The 21,281-nt window shown below is 45.0% G+C and overlaps 1 protein-coding gene across 1 annotated transcript in view; it reads left to right on the forward strand.

The window, feature by feature from the left end:
• The window catches only part of ESR2 (estrogen receptor 2), a 37,038-nt gene extending 16,013 nt beyond the window's left edge, over positions 1-21,025 (forward strand). The window contains exons 6-9 of the mRNA XM_008138958.3: positions 5,742-5,875; positions 12,494-12,674; positions 14,094-14,394; positions 20,971-21,025. Of these exons, the coding sequence (XP_008137180.3) occupies positions 5,742-5,875; positions 12,494-12,674; positions 14,094-14,277 (499 nt within the window). The 3' untranslated portion in view covers positions 14,278-14,394; positions 20,971-21,025. The remainder of the gene's footprint in view (positions 1-5,741; positions 5,876-12,493; positions 12,675-14,093; positions 14,395-20,970) is intronic.
• The last annotated feature ends 256 nt before the right edge of the window (positions 21,026-21,281 follow it).

The following is a 21,281-nucleotide window of genomic DNA, read 5'->3' on the forward strand; positions in this document are numbered from 1 at the left end:
ATAAGTTACTATAAATTGACACAAATTCCAGATAAATTTTAGGTGCAGCTTTTAGTTAATAGAAAAACAACAACAAAAAAGTCATTTGGGAGGGGGGCAATGCAGGGGAGAGGGAAGACGGAAGGGAAAAAGGCACAGGCATGCTTCAGGGAGGGGTTCGCCAGAAGTAATTTTTTTTAAGATACTATTTTAACAGACTCACATGACTCTTTTACAGACTCACATTACTCTTTTTTTTTTTTTAATCCTCACCTGAGGATATTTTTCCATTCTTAGAGAGAGTGGAAGAGAGAGGAAAGACAGAAATATCGATGTGAGAGAAACACATCGATTGGTTGCCTCCTGCACGAACCCTGACCAGGGTCTGAGCCAGAGAGGAGCCTGAAACCAAGGTACATGCCCTTGAACGGAATTGAACCTGGGATCCTTTGGTCCGTAGACTGACACTCTATCCATTGAGCCAAACCAGCTAGGACCTCACATTACTCTTTAAAAATATTTGAAAGTATTGTTTACAACATAGAAATCTAGTTTATTTGACCATAGAAGAGGAGTTCTTATTGTAAATGCAGACATTGAGCAGGCATTATTTTGGAGTGCCTATGGATGGTTACTTTTGTTGCCATTCCTGTTATTGTTTTCAACACATTAACTCTGTAAAGTCTAGAATTTCAAATCTAAGATTTTTAGTGCATTTATTATATAGAGAAAAATGTTTTTATGTAATGAGTATATTTTTGGAGGAGTTGCTTATTAAAAAATATTCAAAATGCTACTTATTCAAAAAGTCATAAGGAAATTCTATTATGAAATCCACCATAAAGAAATCCTATTATGAATCTTTTTTACAATGTGAATAAGTAATTTTCACACTACTTAAAATAACTGTCTTTTGGTGAATTGTCCTATTAGAGTTCCTTCAAATGGTGGTATGACCATATAAGCAGTGAATACAACTAAATTAACCCATTTGTGAGACTAAGAATATAATTTCTGCTTCCCTTTATACTTGTTGAGGCTTCTGCTGAGAGAAAATTTGAACCTACTGAGCATGAGAGGAAAATCCATTTGTCTCAGCTTATTTCTAACAAGGTAGTTCTTTTTTTAAAAATATATATATTTTTATTAATTTTTTTACAGAGAGGAAGGGAGAGGGATAGAGAGTTGGAAACATCAATGAGAGAGAAACATCAATCAGTCGCCTCCTGCACACCCCCTCCTGGGGATGTGCCCACAACCAAGGTACATGCCCTTGACCAGAATCGAACCTGGGACCTTTCAGTCTGCAGGCCGACGCTCTATCCACTGAGCCAAACCAGTTAGGGCACAAGGTATTTCTTTCAGTAACCACTAGAATCACAAATTCAGATGAAGATCTACCACAGAAAGTGAGCTTCTATTTGCTTAAAAAAAATCATATATGCTAAGACACTTGGTGTCCTTAGCATAAACAGAAAATTGTCTAATGTTAAATGTTATTTAAAAAGTCAGAGGAGGTTTGGATCTGGGCTTGGACCCCATTATGGGTATTTATGGGATTCGTGGAATCATACACATAATTATGAATGCTCTGAGCTTGCATCCACATTAGTTATTTGTGTACCAAATATTCTTCAAGGTACCAACAGAATTTTCACTTCTAAATTTTCAGTTCCCTTTTGTACTCATATTTTCACTTGAGTACAATATTTAAGTTCTTCCCATGCACTAAGCCTTGAGCCCCTCTTCCCATTGCCATCCACACAGAGGTAAACTGAGGTCTTCAGCCACATGGATGCTGCCAGTGGATATATAAGTAGGTACAAAATAGTGTAACCCAAAGTGAGGCTTACTCATGTAACATTTTGTCCTTGGTATCAAACAGAATATTTTTCTTTTATAAAAGGGATGTGGTTATCAAATAATAAGATAGTCCATATGAAACTGCTACTTTAAAATTTTTTTATTGAATTTATTGGGGTGACATTGGTTAATAAGATTATATAGATTTCAAGTGTACAATTTTATAATACACCATCTATATATTGTATTATGTGTTTACTACCCCAAAATCAAGTCTCCTTCCATGGAACTACTACTTTTTAATTTGAAAGTAATTTATGGACAAATGGTGTGCAGTAATTTACCATGAGTAGACTGGTTTGATTGACATATTGTTTCAATATTTTAACATTAAACTCATATATCCTCTATCTTGAATTCAAATATTTTATTTTTATTATTTATTTATTTATTTAAAAATATATTTTATTGATTTTTTACAGAGAGGAAGGGAGAGGGAGAGAGATTTAGAAACATTGATGAGAGAGAAACATCAATCAGCTGCCTCCTACACACCCCCTACTGGGGATGTGCCCGCAACCAAGGTACATGCCCTTGACCGGAATCGAACCTGAGACCTTTCAGTCCACAGGCCAACACTCTATCCACTGAGCCAAACTGGTCAGGGCATTGAATTCAAATATTTTAATCCTGTCCTAATTTCTTAGACATAATTCACTGTCAGTTGTAGCTACAATTATTTAGAGTTCACTAATTTGTAAAGTCCTTCCTCACTCTGTTCTGCATAACTCACTCCATGTTGTAACTTTATTAGGGTATCAATTAGGAGGTATTGTGCCTTATTGGTCTTATATTGCTCATTTATTTTCTACAGCCTGTGAAATAAAGTATTCTAACTTTGCCACTCCTTGAATGAAGTGGTTGGCTATCACACCTGCTTGAGAAAGCAATCAGACTTGGCTCTTTAGAGCTGGCTTAGAAATTTACTTTCTCCATGAGATGTTCTGATTACTCTGTTACTTACAGCATTTGTCAAAGCTTATGCTCTAAGATGTAAATCCTCCCTCCATTTCTGAGGAAATGGTACTAATTTCAATGTTTATGGACCTGTTTTTAGGCATTGGTGATAACTTCTATAAATAGGGTTGATTTCAGATGAGTCCCCTTATACCACTTAGGGTTGATGGTGAGAGTGTGTGCGTGTGTGTGTGCATGTGTGTGTGCGCGCGTGCGCACATGTGCACTGGTGTGTGCATAAGCTCACCTGTGACTGAGTTTCACAGAAGAACAAAGAAGCAATCATTATTCAGGAGTTGGTGGGTTTTTTTGTTTTTGCCTCCAGAGATATTTTAAAACCAGCTTTTCCCAGTATAACATGTCCTCAAGCTCAATTATCACAATTTCCAGTATTGCTTGTCCCTAGGCAGAGTGATTTGATGGTGTGGCATGAGGGGTAATTAGTGAACAAGTATTTCCTGTGCCTCTGCTATGTGCAGGACATGCGTTGTCCTTACTGGATACATGCAGCGGGCTGCCTGGGGAAGTGCAGAGCAGGGGAGGCAGTAGGCTAGGGTGTGGGGAGGGGTAGGGGTTTCCTACAGATTTTAGCACCCTTTGTCCAGGGCTCTGATTCTCCAAGGTGGCCTTTCCCTATGAGTGACTTCTAGGGGACACTCGTGGTTTTATTATTTAACTAGAGGCCTGGTGCACAAATTCGCACATGGGTGGGTTCCTTGGCCTGGCTGGCAATCGGGACCAATCGGGGTTGTCTTGCCCAGTCCCGATTGGGGCCAGCTGGCTGGGGGGAGGGACCGTGGGAGGTTGGCTGTGGGAGCACACTGACCACCAGGGGGCAGCTCCTGTGTTGGGCATCTTCCCCCTGGTGGTCAGTGTGTGTCATAGCGACTGGTCATTCAGTTGACCAGTCATAACAGTCACTTAGGCTTTTATATATATAGACTAGAGGCCCGGTGCACGAAATTCGTGCATGGGGAGTTGCCTCAGCCCAGCCTGCACCCTCTCCAATCTGGGACTCCTCAGGGGATGTCCGACTGCCGGTTTAGCCCAATCCCAAGGATCTCACAATCCTGGACCACTGGCTCCTAATCACTCACCTGCCTGCCTACCTGGTTGCCCCTAACTGTCCCCCCCTGCCGGCCTGATCACCCCTACTGCCCCCCTGCCAGCCTGGTCGCCCCTAACTGCCCCCCACTGCCAGCCAGGTCGCCACCAACTGCCCCCTCCCTGCTAGACTAGTCACTCCTAACTGTCCCCCCTCCGCCGGCCTGGTCACCCCTTACTGCCCCCCTACTGGTCTGGTCACCCCCAACTGCCCCCCTCTGCCGGCCTGGTCACCCTCAATTGCCCCCCCCCCCCGCCAGTCTAGTTGCCCCTCACTGGCCCCCCCCCCCCCCCCGCTAGCCTAATCGCCCCCAACTGCCCTCCCTGCCAGCCTGGTCACCCCCAACTGCACCCCCCCTGCCGGCCTGGTCTCCCCTCATGGCCCCCCTGCCGGCCTGGTCGTCCCACGCAGCCTGCTGTTCAGTCGTTTGGTCGTCTCTCACTAATCCCCCTGATGGCCTGGTCGTAGGCAGCTATCTTGTGAGGGCGTGATGGTCAATTTGCATATTACTTCTTTATTATATAGGATGAGTGCACTTTCAGAAAGTCTCAGCTGGTTGCAGAAGTTGCCATGCTTGCTTGCCAAAGTGAGCAGTTTGCATGCTTGTAGCTTTGTGTAGGTGAGTCTGGGGGTAAGAGGTTTCGAATGCTGTGAATTGCAGAGTCCTGGTGAGCTGCTGTCCTAGCATAGCACTGTCCGGGAAGGGCTTCCCCAGGTTTGGCAGTATCCACTGGTGTCTGTTTGTTTGAGTTCTACAGAGGCCCCTCCTCAACCACCACCATCCCTGTAAATGGCCTGGCTTGGGGTTGAGGGAAGGAAGAGGGGAATAGCCAGTTCTTTGAAGATCTCAAATCTCCCCGGGGCTGCTACGGAGACTGAAAATGAAACCCAAAGAAACCCATGGCTGCCCTTTACTGTTTACCACAGGTTTTTAGAAGCAAATGGAAGTTTTGTAGCACAATCATCTAACTGCTTGTCAAGGACTTCCAATAACTCTTATGACAAATGATGATAGAAACTTTTTGGGAGCAGTGAGGCAGAATAATATGTGTCTGGCTGGAGTTAATTGAAGCTGGTATTTTCTGGATACAGTTGAAGTAATTTATTTCAAATGTATACTTAAAGAATCATCTCTTTAAGGAGTGCTCAAAAGAATTTTGATTATATGTTTCAAAGTTTGTCTAAAACTGTTGCTTAAAAATAATCTTTGGCAAGTCAGACATTTCCATGTCTCCCTCTCTGCCTTTTCTAATTCTAATCTGTCTTCTCTAATTGTGATTTCTTTGTATGTCATGCTAGCTTTTTTCAAATTACATTTACACGTCTCTTAGTTGCCCCTCTAGTTTCTAAATGACCACCAGGAAATGAGAGTTAATCCCTAGATATGAAGGGTCATTTCTTCTTGGGATATTAGCTTCTGTAATGGTCAGTCTTCCTCATGAACACGTTAGAGCCATCTCATGGGCCATGGAATGTCTCACTTCATTAATATGTGTCATATCACAGCTGGTTGGCTGAAATGGTTTAGATTACCAACAAAAATGTTATTCCTCTAAGATAACATTTATGAACAGGTAGAAGAAAAATGTAGTTCCAATGCAGGCTTTTGCCTAAATAGTATTTAGTCAAGTGTTTAATTTAGGGATTTATAGGAAATGCCCTGTTCTCTTTATAAAAAGATGATTCTGATAATTTCATATCGCTGGGTGTGGTCTCATCGCCACCTTGTTATAGTTAAAGCATGTACAAAATGAAATTTAAGATTAAAAAGAAAATACTCCTTATTGCCTTTGTTGGTGGCTGTGATTTTCTTAAATTTCCAAATGAACTATTGTAGGGATGAAGGGAAATGCGTGGAAGGAATTCTGGAAATCTTTGACATGCTCCTGGCAACGACTTCAAGGTTTCGTGAGTTAAAACTCCAACACAACGAATATCTCTGTGTCAAGGCCATGATCCTCCTGAACTCCAGTGAGTAACCCACAGCTGGGCTGTGTTTTATTGGGAAGGGGAACTGGGGGGTGGGAGGGGGGGAGGGTGGTGGTGGTGGTGAGGAATGCTATTTCTAGAAGAGTATTGAACTTCTTATTTTATTTAAAAAGGGGAAAATGGCTTTCTTTCTGACTTATCTGTTTCATTTGATAGGGATTTAAACTGTAATTAACTTGAATATAAATTGTTCATTGGGCAAATTACCAATATTAATTTAAAAAGTGGCTCAAGCCACTTTGCTGGAAAAGAGAAAAATGAACTTTAAAATGTTTACCATTCAGCCTTTTTCAATATTTATGCAGACACTGTAAATGGTTGACATGCATTTGTATTTTCTGTTTTGAGTTCTGCTTTTACAGATTCATTTGTTCATTCATTGGTTCACTCAGTAAAGATGTTATAAATATAGTCCTGCCTTCAAGTAGCTCATGGTGGAGCGAGGGAGTGCTATAATAAAGTGTGTACAGAGTGCTACAGGAAAATGAGAGATGTTGGAGTGCCTGTAGAAGGGGATGCAGTTTGCATGAGTCTTTAGGGACGGGCAGGTGGAAGAAATAGGTGTGGAGGAATGAAAGGACCTGGGCGAGCCAGGAGCTGCAAGTCACTCAGTGGCAGAGCAGAGGGAGGTGGACAGGGCTGTAAAATGCATGGCTGAAGATTCACTGCCTGCCTTGGGCTGGGAACTGCTGCCTGGGCATCGAGCAGCTCTGGAAGAGATTCAGATGGGAGTATCATGGACAGGGCCTTCTTGAAAGGTTACCCTGGCTTCCACGTGGAGGACTGACTGGAGAGGGGGGAGTCCGAGGCATGGTGCCCAGTCAGAGTTGAGAGGGACAACGAGAGCCTAAACTAATGTGGTGTGGAGGGGCTAGGAAGGAAGGGGCCTGCCTTGAGGGAAATACAGGGGTTAGAGGTGGGAAATTAGGAAGGTCATATCTAAGATATGTTTATGTTGTAGCTTTGCTGTGTTGTTTTTTTTTAATGTAAATAATACCCAGTTATTGTAAACATTCTAACAAAAGCAAAACAAAGAAGAAAACAAAAATTACTAGGAATCCCCCCACAAGAAAACCACCATAACTTTGGTGACCATTCTTTAACGGCTTTATCGATCAATTGACAGATAGAGCTATACACACACACACACACACACACACATACATATATGTGTATATATATCTATATATATATATATGTGTGTAGAGAGAAATATATAATAACTAGAGGCTCGGTGCACGAAATTTGTGCAAGAGTGGGCCTTCGCAGCCACGGGTGGCTGCCTGGATCCCTTCCTCATAGCCACTGTGGCTGCCTTGGTCCTGTGGCTGCAGCCCCACCTTAGTCTGGAAGGACGTCCAGTCTAATTAGCATATCATGCTTTTATTATTATAGATTATATATATAAAGAAATATATGCACATACTTATATACATAATCTATAATAATAAAAGCGTAATATGCTAATTAGACCAGACGTCCTTCTGGACGACTTTCCAGATGAAGCCAGGGCTTCGGAGGGAAGCCTGGGTCCCGGGTGCCTGCTGGCAGCCGAAGGAAAGCCTGGTTCCCAGGTGCCTGCTGGTGGCTGGATGGAAGCCTGGGTTCCGGGTGCCAGAGGGAAGCCAGTGCCGGCAGCCGGGGGAAGGAAGGCTTACTCTTGCACGAATTTTGTGCACCGGGCCTTCAGTCTATATATATAAAAGCCTAAGTGACTAATACGACTGGACGACGGGATGGTAGCTATGATGCGCACTGAGCAACCAGGGGGCAGACGCTTGACTCAGGAGCTGCCCCCTGGTGGTCAGTACGCTCCCACAGCCAACCTTCTGCAGCCGGCCAACCTCCCGCAGTCCCTCCCCTGGCTGGCCTGCCCCGATTGCTGGCCAGGCTGAGGGACCCCATCTGTGCACGAATTCATGCACTGGGCCTCTAGTTTTACATAAATAGCATAGCATCTTATGTAAAAAATTATGGGTACTTTGAAAGAGTACCCATAATTGCTTTTGCTTGACTTTTCTACCCCAACACCAAGTAGTTAATCTTAACCATAGGGTTGACTTTGTACCTTCTCCCATCTTTTAATAATAATTTAAAATAATACTTCACAGCCCTGGCTGGTGTGGCTCATTCCAGGGCTGTGAGGTATTATTCCCAGTCAGGGCACATACACAGGTTGAGGGTTTGATACTCAGCTGGGGCTTACTCTTGCACTGATTGATGTTTCTCTGGTTCTCTCTCCCCCTCCTTTCCTCCCTCTCTAGAATCAATGAAAAAAAAATATCCTTGGGTGAGGATTAAAAATAAAAATAAATAAAATAATACCTCACTTCTAACATATACAAAGGTAGACTTTTCATTTAAAAAAATTGGGAAACTATATAAAATAATTCTCTGTATCTTGCTTTTTTATTTTTCAAAATGCTATGAAATCCCTTCAGGTCAACTAGGAGAGAGCTAAGTTAATCTTTCCAGTGAGGGCATTGTCTAAATCAGCGGTCGCCAGCCTTTCGGACCTCACAGACCACCAGTGGTCCATGGACCGCCGGTTGGCAACCGCTGGTCTAAATTGTTCAATCACTTCTCTGTCGACAAACCTTTACTTAATATACAGTTCCTTTTTTCTCTACCATTATGAATATTGCTGCAATAGAAATGTGTTATTTTGCACACTTTTCTAAGTTCGCATATCATTTTCATACTGTTCAGTTTACTGCCTACCTGGTATTTACTTGGTCCACCTGCTATACCAGGTATGGATTGCTTTGCTTAGCTATTTATTCTTATTGGGCCTTTTGTTATTATTTCTTCTTCCTCAAATGATATGTATGTCCAAGTTTTAATCCTCAACTAAGGACTTATGGATCCCTTCCTTTGGGGTTTTATTACCTAGATTTTATCCAACTTTAGTGTTTAATGTTTGAAATAATAGGAATTTGTGAGATCATATTATGCCACTTTATTTATTTTTATGTTCAATGGTCCATGCATTCATTGTATGTATGTATGTATGTATGTATTTAATTGATTTTATTGGAGTGACATTGGTTCACAAAACCATACAGGTTTCAAATGTACAACTCAACAAAACATCATCTACACAGGGCATCATGTGCCCCTGGTCCAAAGCAAAGTCTCTTTTATCCCCATTTATCCCTACTTTGTCCACCTCCACGTACCCCTACCCCCTTTCCCTCTGGCTATCACCACACTGCTATCTGTGTCTATGTGTTGTGTATATGTGTCTTTTGGCTAAACCCTTCCCCTTCTTTCATCTAGTCCCACAACCCTCCTCCCTTTTGACAGCTGTCAGTCTGTTCCATGTAACCATGCCTCTGTTTCTATTTTGTTCATTGGAGCCAAAGCAGCAGTTCCTGAAGCCAAAACTGAATGAGATGCTATTGAAGAGATTACTGGACAGGGGTGGGTGGGGTTAGGTCTTGAAGAAGAGAGGAGAGAAGAAAAGAGTAGAGAGAGTAGAGAAGGAATCTGAAGGTCATGTGAGGCTCAGAGGCTCTGAAGACAACTATTGGGTGTTTTCTCCTTGGGTAAATCTGGTCTTAACTGCCTGACAGGCCATGCCCCTTGAACCTGGTACACTTCCTACCTCAGTTCTGGAAAGCAAGCAGTTTGTGAGTAGAAATGATAAATTATTGGACAAATGAAAACTGTAGAGAAAGTCAAGAAGACTCCTAAATGCTTTGGGGTTTCTGGCACCTTCTTGACATTTACTGTCACCATTCACCTTTTATAAAACAATACAAAGCCCCAGCTTACACCAGCAATTAAGTTGATGTGCCTATAGGAAATGTCCAGCTGGGACATTTAGAATTGATCATGGAAAAAAATAAACTTTTTCTGGTCTCTGTCAACCCACCTACAGATATCACCTGACTTGTGCTGCCACTTCTATCTTTGCTAAAGGGAAGATTTGCTTGAAAAGTATGGTCCCACGTTGGCACAAGAGGAACAGCCACTGCCACATTCTGGGGCTTCTCTTACCTTCAGGAGTTGTTTAGAACTCATTTCTGTGCAGCCAAGTGCTCCTCAGAAAGCAGTTTCCTTGTTGTTACAACACTTTGCAGTATTTGAAAGCCTTCTGTTTGGCAAGGCTCCTTACGGTCCTTCTAGCCTGTGAGACATCATATTGTGTTGTTGTGAAAGCTAAAAGCATCGTCTGTGCAAATGGGAGACTAAGGCTGTGGCGTCCCTGCAGCATCTGACAGACTGTCACATTTGAGCGAACTACAGAGGGTGAGGCTGGCATGTGATGTAATTACCACTCGTGGCAGTAAATGACTAGCATTTGTTTATGGTAAATCCAAGTTTAAGAAATCTTCCTTTAGGAAAGTTCCTTTCTTGTTTGGTAGTAGTCATAACAGTTGTCGAGATGAATTTAATCTGCTCAGCTCTTAGAAAAAGGGGATTCTGTTTCTATTGGAAAGTTTCCATTGTTAGGAGAGGTGGGTCTTTTCTGTGCTAGATTTTAGACATCTGGAGAAAGAGGCTTTTTTCTTCTGGATTATTTGTAACATTAAATTAAAAGCATAAGCAAGGACAGAGTCCACTTTCTCTCCTTACATTTTAGAAACTCTGACAGAATGTATGAAACAGACATTGAAGCTGGCGTCAGTTTTAAGGAAAGTAAGCTTAAAACAGTTGTCTCCATATTTTCATTTGATTACTAATTTTCTGTGGTATACCTAAAATGTGCATTAGCATGCATATTTATCATTTCAATTATGATGGTGTGATTGGCTAAAAATTGCAAAAATTTGAACCTATGGGATTCATTCTAATTCTTGCATTTATGAGCATTTCTTTCACACCAGTCATTGCACTAGGTGATGGGTTTGTGCTCTTGAAGCACTTATGTCCAGTTTCTTTGAGGGTGGGGCATATATGAAGACATCCAGCTTTCAGATCAGGGGAAGCTTCCAGAAGGAAGTTCAAGCAAGCTGGGATCTGAAGGAGGAATGACTATAGATAACAAGAGTAGGGAGAGAGGAGGATGATAAGAGAGTTCCTAAGCAGAAAGTGCAGCATGTTCAGGGCATCACCTGTTCAAGGAATTGGAATTAAGTTTCAAGGTGAGGTGTGGTGGGAGCTGAGGATGAGAAGAGCAGGGCGAGTCTGGTACCCTGGAGAACTGTCCCAGTTGGCCTCAACCCCGAGAGCAGATCTGATTTTGGCCATTCAAAGGGGCACATGGGGTTGAGGTTGGGGCTTGTTTCCTCTGTGGTGGAAGGGCAGGTTATGTGCTGTGGGGGACAGTGGGAGGACTCAGTCCCTGTGGGGAAGGAGGTGAGCAGGTGGTTAGAGAAGCAGTTCCAGGCAGTTTAAAAGACGGATATTTTAAATCTGCATCAGGAGACGTTATGGAGGGATGTGCCGCAGGGATGTGGTGAAGCACTACACTGGCATAATTGTGGTTCAGTATGTCCCTTGCCTTAAATGAACTGAGTTGCCTTAATTAGACTGAAAACGCCAATAAAAATAGAGAACAAAAATTGCCAAAACAGATTTGGTGGGTGATGGAGTACCAACCGTCCTTCTTTCTCATTACAGTCAAAGGTTGGCATTTCCCCTGTTGGTTTCATATATTTGCTGTTTATAGATTGAAATTGAAAATCTGGAAGAGAAGCTAGTTATTTTCCTGCTTTCAGGAATCGGGGAGTCAGAGTTTGGGGATGAGGTGGAGGGAAGGAGATCTACCTGAGCTGCTATTTTGCAACCTTTGGGAGGCCACAGTATCTCAGATCCTAGCATCAGAGGAGAATTAAACACAGGGCACCTGGTGGGAAGGTTGTGGAGACCTCAGCAGACATGTGTCTGCAAGCTTTGCTCAATGAGGAGGTGAGGTTGGAGGAGCTGGGAAACTGGTCTGGGGTCAGAGAGCTACAGACAGCAGACATAAAGTAGGTCTGTTGACTCCAGACTGGTGGTCTTCCTGTCCCCAGCAAGGTGCCACCAGAGGTTGGATGCTGATGGCCTGCACAGAGGTGGCGGTGAGCCTACCATGACTGTCTACACATGGCACACATGAGGGACTGGGCGGGAGAAGCTATGTAGCAGTGGTCAGCAGTTTATGTTTATTAAACCCCCCTTAATGAAGAGCTCTCCAGGGGCTAAGAGTATACTTACTCTCACTTTCTGACCATCTTTATATGTGTACTAGAGGCCCAGTGCACGAAATTTGTGCACTGGTAGGGTCCTTAGCGGCTGCCGGTGGGTACTCCCTCTCTTCCCCCGGCCAGCCCCGCCCCCTGGTCAAACTCCCAGACAAACTCCTGGGCGAGGGGGCAATTTGCATACTATGCTTTTATTATATAGTATTTGTTCATGCAAATGAAACACACCATATAATGGTTTGATACATTTTCAAGGCAAGGCCACAATGCTGGGCCAAATTCAGCCAGGCTTACCCTTCCCATTCAGCCATGGGGCTGGCTCCTGGGACACCACTATCCATGCAGATGTCAGAACCCATTTGATCATTGCCCTCCTTTCAGGAGAATGTTGGCATGCCTAATGCCTGAGCACACAACTTCTCTTGCCTTTTCGCAGAGCAATGAGTCATGGCCTTGATTCTTTGTCTAGGTATGTACCCTTTAGCTGCAGCAACTCAGGAGGCCGAGAGCAGCCGGAAGCTGACTCACTTGCTGAATGCTGTGACCGATGCTCTGGTCTGGGTGATCGCCAAGAGCGGCATCCCTTCCCAGCAGCAGTCCGTCCGCCTGGCTAACCTCCTGATGCTCCTCTCTCACGTCAGGCACGCCAGGTACAATCCGTAAGGGGCCCTTCCCCCCTGGGTACATGGCGCGGACGGGGGCACATGTTCAGAGGGTGAAGAGCTTGGGGAAAAGGGTTTTCAAGTTTGAGGTGGATAAGGTAGAATTGTGGCCTTGAAAGGAAGATGAAGCCCTGAAAGGGAATGGGGGTTCTTCATCAGGGCACACACCTGTAACCAAAGGTCAGCACATAGTGGGCACCGAATGACTGTCACGTGGCTCCTTACAGGATCTTTATGGTATCCTGTGGTGGCTCATCTAATTCCTAGTTGCTGGGGATTTTAGCTTGTTTATGGAGTTCTAAAAGGGGCAGGTTCTTCCTTAAAGTGAACTGCCCCCCATCCCTGCACCACCTAGGGCTGGCGTCCCCAGGTCATTTCCTTAAAGAGGTTAAACCCAGCTTTCCTAGAGCAACTCTTGAGATCTGTGATCTGGGGAAGTGCACAAAGCCCTCCCTGAGAGCTGTTCTTTCCTTGCGATGGCACCAGGACATAAGGATGAGGCCTAAGAGAACTGGTGAGTCCACAGTTCTTTGCAAGGCAGGGCCACGGTAATGCTGTGTGATGTCCCCTGGTGGCTTTGTGTCACCCAGGATGCGGGTGGCTTGCCCTGGGGCTGGAAGAGGGGAGATAGGAGGAAAGTCATGGGGAGGAACACAAGCCCCTCAAGAATGTTAACAAGGGTTAGGAAATGAGAACAGCCTCTGCCTCTGTTGAATGATCCTTCTGCACACAACCATTTGCAGAACAGATAGAGTCTATCGTAATCCCGGTTTCTATATTTGCGAATTTGCCCGCTTGCTAAACTTGATTTGTAAACTCCCAAATTGATTACTCATGGCACTTGTGTGATCATTTGGGGACAGTCACAGAGTGGCAAAACATTTGAGGTGACTGTGCTTACATCCCCAGCTGAGGTCAACCAAGGTCATGCTCTGCCTTCTTCACGCTGCAGCAAGTGTTCCTCATGTGGCCTCTTTAGTGCCATGTGTTTGCATTTTTGTGGTTGGAGATTTCATTGTCCACAAATGGCCTCCATGCATACTACCAAAGTGACGTATTGTGTTCCCAAGACTCTCAGGACCCTAACCCGGCATTTCCCTCAGGAGCAGTGGTTCAGCATCCGCCAACCCAGTGTCTAGTGACTATAGAGTGTAACTACCATGAACAACGAGCATCGATTGCACGCTGTGCCAGGCACTGGCAGGCCATTGTGGGTGGGTGATGGGACACCGAGGTCACAGGACATTGTCCTCGCTCTTGAGTGTAGATTATTGAAGGAGCCAGATGCAAGAGCCGTAGCACAAAGGGCTCAGAGAAGTGCGAGTGTCTGAGTGCATGCGCGACTTAACGTTGAGTTCCTGGGGCTGCATCGCAGAACAGAATCTCAATACCTTCTTGTCCCCATAGCAACAAGGGCATGGAACACCTGCTCAGCATGAAGTGCAAAAACGTGGTCCCAGTGTATGACCTGCTGCTGGAGATGCTGAATGCCCACACGCTTCATGGGTGCAAGTCCTTGGTCACGGGGTCTGAGTGCAGCCCAGCAGAGAAGAGTAAGAGCAAAGAGGGCTCTCAGAACCCGCCTCAGTGAAGACCAGCCCTGAGGTGAACAGGCTGCAGAGGTAGCGGCTGAAGCGTGAGCTCCCGTGCGATCGTGAGCCCCATCGCGATGGGCTTCGTCCTTCTGTGTGCTCCCTCCTCAGTCACGGTGGGTTCGGTCTGTACCATCCTCTCCCGACCTCCCTACTGCCCAGGAGTCGGGGTGAGAAAGCCAGTTTTCCTTGTTACTCGGGGCGCGTTGGGATGCAGTTTGTCTTGCTGGGCCTCATAGGATATCAGTGTGGTCCCTGTTTTACTTTCCATCTTTTCCCCACCCCTTTGGGAAGAACATCTAGGAGGTTTTGGAATGCACGGTGGGAATCTGGCCTGGAAGGGTTGAGAGAATGTGGCACTTGTAGGAAGTAGACTAACCTTTATTGTGCGACCCTAGCTGCCTTTCAGGATAGACCTTTGTAAGCTCTCTCTGGACCGCTTGATTGTAGGGCTGAAAACCACCTGCCTCACAGGCCTGGGAGGACTGATGTCAGCACTGTTCTGCTGAAGGACAGAGGGACTGTGACTGGGGAGCCAGGTTCTTCCCCAGACCTTGCTGCCCTCTTCATTCCCTCCTGATGCGCATTCAGAGAGCCTGCTCATTATGTGTGCATGCGTGTGTGTGTGTGTGTGTGTGTGTGTGTGTGTGTGTGTGTGTGATCACGTTCGTGGAGGACTGTGGAGATTTAAATCTCTCTGCCCCTGGAGTTGCCCTTCCATAAAACTTCCTTGTCCCAAAGGGCCCGGTGTATGTGCTGGGGAAGGTGCTGTTTGCAGGAATAGGGTTCTATCCTGTGGGTATTGGTGGCAGCCATGGTTTCCTGGGGCAGCCACAGCCACCCGGAGGCAGGGCTGTGTGTGTGCCAGGCACCCTGTCCCAGGGAAGGGTGAACAACCAGTGTGTCAGGTTCAGGGTCAAACTGTGCCGACTTGAACAAGACCTGGTTTGTGAACTCGACTTAAAGAAGAGAATAATTGCTTACTTATAGCAAGAAGGAATTCTTTACACCCTAGGGCTCTTGTAAAATATTTTCTTATCAGAATATTTATACGGTGGACTGGGTGAAATAGAAATATCAGAATATTTATATGGTAGACTGGGTGAAATGGAAACTTGGTAAAATAATTAGTTTTTATTCCAAGCAGAACATAAATAGGACATGATGATAAGGCACCTCAAATTACAATTTTAACTTACTTTTTAATAATGGAAATTTTCGTACCAATTTTCAGGAACATAGTGAATGCATAAAATGAGTTACATCTATGTTTTGAAAGTGAGCAATTAAATAATCATGTGTGATTTTTGTGGTTTTAAAAAAATTACCTTGTGATATGAGATTAAACACATTTTCTTTTTGAAAGTAGGTTTACTGTGGCTAGCATGCTCTGTATTTACTAAGTCATTAGAATAATTCAGTGATATAAAGGTTGGTTTCTGCTGGTGAGACCTTGAATACATCTTAATTTTGATATTGGTGCAACTTTACTAAAAGTTGAGCGGAACTGTTTCAGAAACACGGGGGCAGGCATCTAGAGAACACACCATTGTCTGCATTCTGAGGGGGTCTGAAATTATTCTTAATGACTCAAGGTTACAGCCTCAGTGAGATTCAACACAGAAAATAAGCTTGATTGTTTAGGGCCCAGGGAGCCAGTGTTGTCCAGGTCAGTTTTACTTCTTCTGAGCAGCTTAGAAGCCCCATGACAGACAGAGGGGGGTGGGCGGCAAAGAAGATAGCCTAGCCTTGAACCGTTCTTTGCCGATGAAATTCTCTTAATTGTATTTATAAAAGAGATAACAGGCTAAAAGCAAAACAAAACAACAACAAAAAACCCAGAATGAGGCAATGGAATGAAGGTCTTGAGGTTGATTATTGATGCCCAAGGTAGGCCCCGGGCTGGACTCGTGGCTAATGAAGCACCTTTCTATGCCACGTCCGTGCTGATCCAGACTAGTGCATGCTCTTGGGAAAACTCACCGGCGCCCACGGCCCCATTCACAGATACTCCCGCGTGCTTCTCGCGGCTGCGCCTTCCACGGCTTTTGGACTCAGCGCCGCAGGGGGATGTGCCATCTTGGCAACTTCCTCTCGGCTCAGGCCTCACTTGCGTGTGCTGGGGACACAGGTTCTTTAGTCCAACCCGAGAGGCCTGCGTGGTTCTGGGCCTGGGCCGAGTAGGCTGTTGAGATAACACGGTCTGTAGTTGAAAGGTTTTTGTTTGTTTTAATATTCAAGGGCATTTTCCCACTTTCAGGTGAAGTGTTTTGAGTCTCTGTGCCCATCTGCTCCAAAAATACCCTCTCAGTCATTTCTAAGAAGAACCAGCGTGCAAGATCAGGATGCCATTTTTTACATGTTCTGGGTAAACTCCTCAATGCCCATTTTTTTTTTTTTTTTTTTTTTTAAATTTCTTTATTGATTAAGGTGTCACATATTTGTCCTCATCCCCCCATTCCCATCCCACCCCTCTCCCCACGCATGCCCCAATCCCCTGTTGAACTTAACCGTTGGATAGGCTTATATGCATGCATACAGGTCCTTTGGTTGAACTCTCCCCCTCCCCCCCACCCTCCCCCTACCCTCCCCTATCCTCCCTCTGAGGCCCGATAGTCCGATCGATGCCTCCTTGCTTCTGGTTCTGTTCTTGTTCCTCAGTCTATGTTGTTCATCATTTCCTCTAGATGAACGAGATCAAATGTCACTAGATATATACTAATAAGAACTGAATGTGAGACGAGCAATAATATTTATGCTGACAGGCAAATGAATCAATCTGTAGCGAGCTTCCCCCTGGACCAACAGTTCTTTTGAGACCCAATTTCGATGTCCAGTAGTTCCTTATGTGTACATGTCAGCACTGACCCCTCAGCTCTGGATGGTGGATAAATGGTGGTAATGGAGGTCCGACTCCCTCTGGTTTGGTCTCGGCCGAACCCAGGGGCACGGCGTCACCTGGACTAAGGGGCACGTGGCCTCACCCATACCCAAGGGGCGCGTGGTCTCACCCGGGCCTGGGACCCAGCCTCACCCGGATGGATCCAGGGGCGCACGGCCTCACCCGGACCCAGGATCTGGCTTCACCCGTACCCAGGGACGCTTGGCCTCTCCCAGACCCAGGGGCACGTGGCCTCACCCGGGCTTAGTTGCACAAGGCCTCACCTGGATCCAGGGACACATGGTCTCTCCCGGACCCAGGGACGCTTGGCCTCTCCCAGACCCAGGGCCACTTGGGCTCACCCGGGCCTAGGTGCACGAGGCCTCATCCGGATCCAGGGACGCATGGTCTCACCCGGACCCTCAATGCCCATTTTAAAGATTTCATTTTAATAGCACTTTTCTTTTTAAATGTCTTTTTGCAGGGTATCCATCCCCCAAAATGGTCCATGGACAACTTAAAATTCTCCCATAGCTACGCAAGGGTTTCAGTGTTTTCAAGTTCATTCTTTAAAAGGAATTAACGAGGGCAGGGGTGGGGAATGTCCGGCCCGAGGGCCATATAAGACCCGTGAAATCGTTTGGTCTGGCCCTGCCAAGGCATTAGGGGTGAGTTAATGAAATGTTTGACCAAATAGAGCAGGCTAATTTTTAAGCTGATAATTTTGTATGGCCCACGAATGATGTTATAAATATCCAAATGGCCCTTGGCAGAAAAACGGTTCCCTATCCCTGAACTAGGGGGAGTGGGAGCTGACAACTATCAACAGGAATTATTGAAAAACAAAACCCACCCAACTATACTTAAAAAAAAATCTTCACCTGAGGATATTTTCCCATTGATTTCTAGAGAGAGTGGAAAGGAGGGGGGGGCGGTTGAGGAAATGGGAGGGAGGAAGGAGGGATAGAGAGAGAGAAACAGCCACATGAGAGAGACACATCAATTGGTTGCTTCCTACATGTCCTTTGGTTCTCGAGTTGATGCTCTAACCAGTGAGCAAAACCAGCTAGGGCCCAACTACACCTTAATGTGTGATGGGACAGTGACCCACTCTTTTGATGTTTAAGTCATCATTTAATACGAGAAACTTACTTTGTGGGAATGAGATTTGGGCTTATTTCCAAGCATGAGGGTCTAATATGGAGTCCTATAGACAATTTTCAATCATGTAATTACCATGGACTATTCTCAGCACAGAGGACATTAGGACAGTGTTCACTCACTCAGGGTCCTCGGAGGGAACTGGCAGTGCCTGAGGGGGACTATGTGGGCACCCCGGGGGCTGCGCGGTGAGTTTCCACATCTCCCTCCCCCATCACCACACCCCCTCCGTCTGGCCTGTCACATGCTTGTTGTCCACCAGGACTCCCTACAGAGGATTCAACCCTAAAATAATTTTAAAGAGGTTTTTCCTGAAACACTGATGTGGGAACAGAGGATTATCACTTGTCAGCCTAAGAGCAGGTCTGGAGGCGAACTGTATAAAAACAAAACCCAAAATCAAAGCTCTGCAGTGAGACCCTTTATTTGGATTACTCCCCTGCTAACTCAGCTGGAAGGACAATTATTTTAGATGTCAGTAAAAAGCAGCCAGTTTCCAAGTCTCGGCAGAGCTATCTTATATATTCACAGATATAAGCCCTTTTCTAGCATGTGACAGTCGAGTTTGTATTTAAATTTGCTAAGGGACTTGCATATGTTGACACCTTTTCAAGGTGAACCTTCCATTTCTAGGTCTGTTTTGAAACAAAACATTTTTAAAAAATAAGATTTGACACATTTCTCTAAGCACTAAAAATCTTTTGAAAACATAGTAAAGGGTATGTGAAGGAAATGGTAAAAATACATCGTTTAGTACATTAAAATATGTGAGCAACACTGACTGTGTGCCAGACATAGTTTTCAGTGCCTCATCCATCCAGGTAATCCTCACAGCAGGTACCGTTGCCCTCTCTTTCTGGCTGTGGAAGCCAGAGAGGATCAGCAAACTTGCTCAAGGTCACTCAGGGAATAAGTGGCAGACCTGAATGCAGGCCGTGACGTTTAACTAGTGAAAAGGAAGACTAAGGAGGAATACATTTAGACTGCAGAATCCACTCATTAAAAGCAACCTGACAGTCATGGCCGCTCTGGTTTAAGTGGGGCCTGCTTGTGGCAGGGCGGCCCCAATTTCTGGAACACCCTTATAGATACCAAGTTCCGCCCCATCTTTTATACATGTGTGAATTAAAGCCCAGAGGGGTAAACTGACCTGCTCAAGGTCAATAAACCTACATCCGGCAAAGCTTAGGCCAGATTTCATCTTCTGGTTAGCATGGTCCCAGCTGCAGGACTTACTTCTGAAGAGTCTCGGTGCGTAAGGGAGAGACGGCTAAGTTACAATTGCCTTTAGATCCTACCTTCTCAGCTTAGATGGGGTTCACATGAACTTTTACAGAATAGCATCCTTTTTTAAAAAAATACATTTTTATTGATTTCAGAGAGAAAGGGAGAGGGAGAGATAGAAACATCAATGATGAGAATCACTGACTGGCTGCCTCCTGCATGCCCCCTACTGGGGATCGAGCCCACAACCCAGGCATGTGCCCTGACTGGGAATCGAACCCGAGACCCTTCAGTCCGCAGGCCGACGCTCTATCCACTGAGCAAAACTGGCTAGGGCCAGAATAGCATCCTTGACAGGTGGGAAAAATAAGATGCATTTTGTTATTCCAGTCCTCCCATCTGGGGCTCATCAGCTAGTACCGTGGTCGGCAAACTGCGGCTCGCGAGCCACATGCAGCTCTTTGGCCCCTTGAGTGTGGCTCTTCCACAAAATACCACGGCCTGGGCGAGTCTATTTTGAAGAAGTGGCGTTAGAAGAAGTTTAAGGTTAAAAAATTTGGCTCTCAAAAGAAATTTCAATCGCTGTACTGTTGGTATTTGGCTCTGTTGACTAATGAGTTTGCCGACCACTGAGCTAGTGGGTAGTACTGCCCTCACCTTTTATCTGTTACTGCTTTCCCCAGGTGCAGTTTCTTGGAAGTTTACCAGTTTCCGCATGTAAAATTCTCACATCTTCTAGGCACTGATGCTTCCCTGCGGAGTTTGGTTTCCTGTAGTGTGAAACACATGCTTTTTATTCTCTGTAGCTCTCCAAGTTGCTGGAATTTGGGCTGTAGTGGCAGCTCTAAAGATACGCTTTCTTTGCGATCTGTGATCTTAGAACCCTTTCTCTGGCTTTGGAGTCGAGGATCCCATTCATTTGTGGGCCGGGCACTGCTATGTGATGTGGGTTTCCTTGATGGGCCGAGGCTTGCGATGCCGGCCCAGAACAGCGCCTGTTACCCGCACAGCCTCTGCGCCGGCAGGTGTTCCTCTGCGCGCGTCTGCCTGCTGCGGCTCAGTCCTGTCACCTTACTCAGTGGCCCTGTGTACCTGAGACTGTTGGCTGGCTATCATTTGTCATTGTTTTTCAGATGAATGCTTTGTACCATTAGCGGGCTTTTAACTTTGGGCCTTTTTACAAATGTTTGTTGTGTGAAAGAAGATTTTGAGATCTGCTTTCGGCTCCTCCAGGTACTGCTTTTTCTTTGCTGTGTCCCTTCACTGTCTATGGCACTGTTGCAGAAAGAAGTTTAATGTCACATAAGCTAAATAAAATGTTTTTCATAATTTTGGTTTTAAAACTGTATTTGTTGGGAGTTGAGCATAAGGATTTTCAGGGATTAGGCTAAGCAGCGTTCCCATTCTATTCTGAATTCTATTTTAGGTTTGCAGAGCCTTTTAAGAATTTGATGAAAACCACGGATACTCTTCCTAGAAAAAGGTACATAAACACAAATGCTTGTGTACAATTTCAAGAGTTAAGAATCCCTGACTTACGCTGTTGAACGCTTTTTAGACGGTAGCAATTTAATCGTTAGCTAATCTCACACGTGTGATTTATGACCACAGGTGCTGTGTGCTCAAGTAAAATGCAGCCCACAAATGTAAATATATAAATTTGGGTAGATTTTCTATAATTATCTCATCTGAGTCACTTAGTATTAAGCCCCACTTTAGGGATGGGGAAAAAAGAAT

The sequence above is a fragment of the Eptesicus fuscus genome, chromosome 5 (genome assembly GCF_027574615.1).
Source record: "Eptesicus fuscus isolate TK198812 chromosome 5, DD_ASM_mEF_20220401, whole genome shotgun sequence".
NCBI lineage: Eukaryota > Metazoa > Chordata > Mammalia > Chiroptera > Vespertilionidae > Eptesicus > Eptesicus fuscus.